Source organism: Perognathus longimembris, chromosome 1 (genome assembly GCF_023159225.1).
Source record: "Perognathus longimembris pacificus isolate PPM17 chromosome 1, ASM2315922v1, whole genome shotgun sequence".
Classification (NCBI taxonomy): Eukaryota; Metazoa; Chordata; class Mammalia; order Rodentia; family Heteromyidae; genus Perognathus; species Perognathus longimembris.
The window spans coordinates 60220173-60224251 of record NC_063161.1 but is presented as its reverse complement, the minus strand read 5'-3'; the positions used below and the strand labels follow the sequence as shown (position 1 = coordinate 60224251).

General features: G+C 41.4%; 1 protein-coding gene across 1 annotated transcript; it reads left to right on the top strand.

Annotated features, from left to right (window-relative positions):
• Positions 1-389: 389 nt before the first annotated feature.
• Positions 390-1019, top strand: LOC125349129 (DENN domain-containing protein 2D-like). Its single transcript, XM_048342962.1, has one exon. The coding sequence runs from the start codon at positions 390-392 to the stop codon at positions 1017-1019; it is 630 nt and encodes a 209-aa protein (XP_048198919.1).
• The last annotated feature ends 3060 nt before the right edge of the window (positions 1020-4079 follow it).

Genomic DNA, 4079 nt, shown 5'->3' with positions numbered 1-4079 from the left:
ATGAAAGCTAGCAGAGAAGAGAGAAGCCAGAGATTGATTCTCTCTTTCTCTCTCTCTCTGACTCTTCCCTATCTCTCTCTCTGATTCTCTCTGTCTACCTATCTTTCTGTCATCTATCTATCTATCTATCTATTCTCTCTCTCTCTTTCTCTCTCTGTGTGTGTGTGTGTGTGTGTGTGTGTGTGTGTGTGTGACTAAGTGGTGACTTGAGCAGTAATGACCTGAAGAATGCATTGTTGCAAAGCCTACAGCAGCCATCTCTGTGGGACTTTCCATAAAGGAATCCTTGCACAGAGATTTCTGGAACCTAGGAATTTAAGTTAACTAAGGCAACAACCTGGTAGCTTTCAATAATCTCAACTGGCCCCAAGAGAGCCATGTGAGGTCACATGGGGCTGAGCACTCTGTCTCAGTGCACTCATGCTGCTGCTACACTGCTCTACCCCTTCAGCTGGGCACACACCTACATTCTCATTGTCCCAGAGAGTCTTCTGGCCACTGTCTGCTGCCCCACCCCTTTCATGGTTGGAGTCCAAATACGCTTTTGGCAGGAGGTGATGGACAGCCCCATGGAAGAGGTGCTGCTGATGGATCTTTGTGAAGGAGTTTTCTTATTGTCAGTTGGTGATAAAAAAGACATCCTACCACCGAAGCTTCAGGATGACATCTTAGCCTCCCTTGGTCAGGGGATCAATGAGCTAAAGACTTCAGGACAAATCAATGAACATGTTTCGGGCCCTGTTGTGCAGTTCTTTGTCAAAACTGTTGGTCACTATGCTTCCTACATCAAGCGGGAGGCCAATGGGCAAGGCCACTTCCAAGAACAGGCCTTACAGAATAAGGCTCTGACTTCCAAGACAAACCGACTATGTGTGAAGAAATTTGTGAAAACTCAGCTCTTCTCTCTTTTTATTCAGGAAGCTGAGAAGAGCAGGCATCCTCCTGCAGGTTATTTCCAACAGAAAATACTTGAATATGAAGAACAAAAGAAACAGAAAAAATCCAGGGAAAATATATGAAATAACAGCTGTGGTGAGCAAGAGAGACTAGACCTGCAGGTTCATTCTGCACTGAGGTCCTGCCAGTGTGGTAGGAATGGTGGAGCTCTCAGCCCCCAGAACCCACAGCCCCCTTCTGAGTCCTGGTGACCAGTTCTTGCTGTAAACTGCTGTGTAAAGTTTGGGATCTCTGTTGTCAGCTTTGGAAGGACTTTGAAGGCCTGACCTGAAGTTCACAGAACTTGCCTAAAGCTGCTTTTAAAAGTCTTTGCAGAGGTGACAGTGAGAAACAGTAATTACAGGTGCTATAGGTGCTTGGTTAGAAGCTGCTACAACTTCCATCTCCTAGGAACCACTATTAAAAAATTCTCAACAGAGAAAGCTGTTGGGACCCAAGGCTTAAGTCTATAGACATTCAAGATGACTAATAAAGATGAAAATGTTTAAAAAAAATCATTACTTGATGGAATATCAAGATGAAAACCATATTTTTTTCTATCTACAGAAATCCAACTTGGAGCCACTGATCTAGGGAACTCCCTCATGCCCACATTGTTCTGTGTGTTTTATTTCCTGCCATTATTAACAGCCCACTGAATTCTCTGATGAGCAGCACACTGGGGAAGTGAAACTTTGATTAAATAGAGCAATTTTAGTAGAGTAATACAAGGAAGACTATTAGAAACCCTAGCCAGGCAGAATGAGAGACCTCAAAAGGAGAGAGGAGAGGGCTTAACAATGACCACAAATGGAGTGTGGTTCTTCAGAAATAAAATCACCCAGTACACATCTCTGTTCAGTAGCACTGTCGTTACTTTTGTTTATCATAGATGATCTCAATTCTAACAAAGTATTTTCCTTACTTCTCTTCATTGCAGACACACCAAAGGAAGAAATGCTCTGTTCAAATCACTTTTATCTACTGCCACAGCCGATTCATGGCTGTCGTGAAAGGAAGCTTACCTCATCAAAACATCTCCTTCCTGGGCTGGGAATATGGCCTAGTGGCAAGAGTGCTTGCCTCCTACACATGAAGCTCTCAGTTCGATTCCCCAGCACCACATATATGGAAAACGGCCAGAAGGGGCGCTGTGGCTCAGGTGGCAGAGTGCTAGCCTTGAGCGGGAAGAAGCCAGGGAAGGTGCTCAGACCCTGAGTCCAAGGCCCAGGACTGGCAAAAAAAAAAAAAAAAAAAAAAAATCTCCTTCCTGACAGATGCTAACAAGGTGTGTCTGATTTCCAATTATCCAATCAAATGACTTCTATGTTCAGGAGGTGTAAGACTTCTCTTATTCTCACGAACCCACTTATATTTAGTTAGAAACTTCCCACTGCCTGATATTCAATTTATTGAAATATCAACTGAAGTCCTACTATGTGTCAGGTATATGATGAACACAGCATATAGACACAAACTCCCTGTGGTTCACCAAGAGCTCTTAAATATTTAAAGGCTGATTTTATTTCCTTCCATTAGTATCCTTAGAATCATAATAATAAATTGACTTTAATAATAAAAATGTACACATATTTATCATTTATGACTTCCTCAGAAACAACCAAAATCTATTCAGTAGCTATCTATTTGGTAAATATCCATTCTATTCTATGCAATAAACACACTGGCCAAAGTTTGAAGACCCCAGAGAAACTTGGAAAGGCTAACTTATTTACATTGGTATTATTTAAAGCACAGGACTAAGGATATTAACATTCTCCAACTTCAAGTAGTTAGTATAGGAGATGTGTAAGGACAGAGGTGATAGGGGTACTGAACTCAGGGCGAGTGAAAATCTGAGTAAATCACTGTGATTTTGCAATCTGAAGAACAGGGGGAGAAGGAAGGGGAATTGAGTTCATGAGGATGTTTACTGCTGTGTTAAATCATACCTTTGAGCCAGGAAGAGAAAGTGAGTCTACTCTACTATATGTCAATGATAGAATCAGAACACAAATGAGCATGAGTGTTTCATTTAAGCAATTAAGAAAACCGAGTATGTTGGGCTAGGAATATGGCCTAGTGGCAAGAGTGCTTGGCTTATATACATGAAGCCCTGGGTTCGATTCCTCAGCATCACATATATAGAAAAGGCCAGAGGAGGCGCTGTGGCTCAAGTGGTAGAGTGCTAGCCTTGAGCAAAAAGAAGCCAGGGACAGTGCTCAGGCCCTGAGTCCAAGCGCCAGGACTGGCAAAAAACAAACAAATAAAAAATTAAAGAAAACCGAGTATGTACAGAGGACTGCCTTTGAAAGAAAGGAGTCTTCCATTACTGGAACTGCCAGTTATACTCATTACCCATCTCCTCTTCATCATTTAAACTCCTTACCAAATTAGAAGACATTTTATAACAGACTTAGTTACTACATGATTGAATCTGACAGTAGCAATGAGTAAAAACAGAAGCTTTTCAAAGGTTTACCAGGTTCAAAGAGCCCAGCACAACTTAACTGATAACAGAGTAACATCAACATACATTCTATATGTTGTAGAATGAATCATGATATGAGCTATTATGTGTCACATACATCAAACAAATCAAGCAAAATACTCAGCATAGCAACTTCTCCTTTACTCTAGGATGATGTCTCATTTTGCAAATTAGACTCATTCCATTGTCTTGTGAAATTCCCAGAACATAGGTATGAGTCTTCAAGGCAGGTGGTAGTATCCCCATGTTAAGTGAAACCTGGAGAGCCCAAAATCACCGAGCTACCCCAAACAAGTAGAGTACTCTCCACTGATTTATATTGACCCAGATCTGTACAGGTAAGACTATGTCTGGATATATACATCTAAATGACTATCAAATCATCCCAGAGCGACAGGTTAGTCACTTAGATGTATACATCGGGACATAGTCTAACCTGTACAGATCTGAGTATCTCATGTAATTTACCGAATATGGTACCATCAATTTTAATGGTCTTCAGCCAGAGTCCTACAGCACTGCCAACTCACTGCTATAACCGAGCATCACCACACACTATCACACTGCAACAATATCACCATACAGCACGAGGCATAAACAATCCAAGTACACTATGCTCTTTTGTGAGAAACATCATTAAAAAGATGAAAAA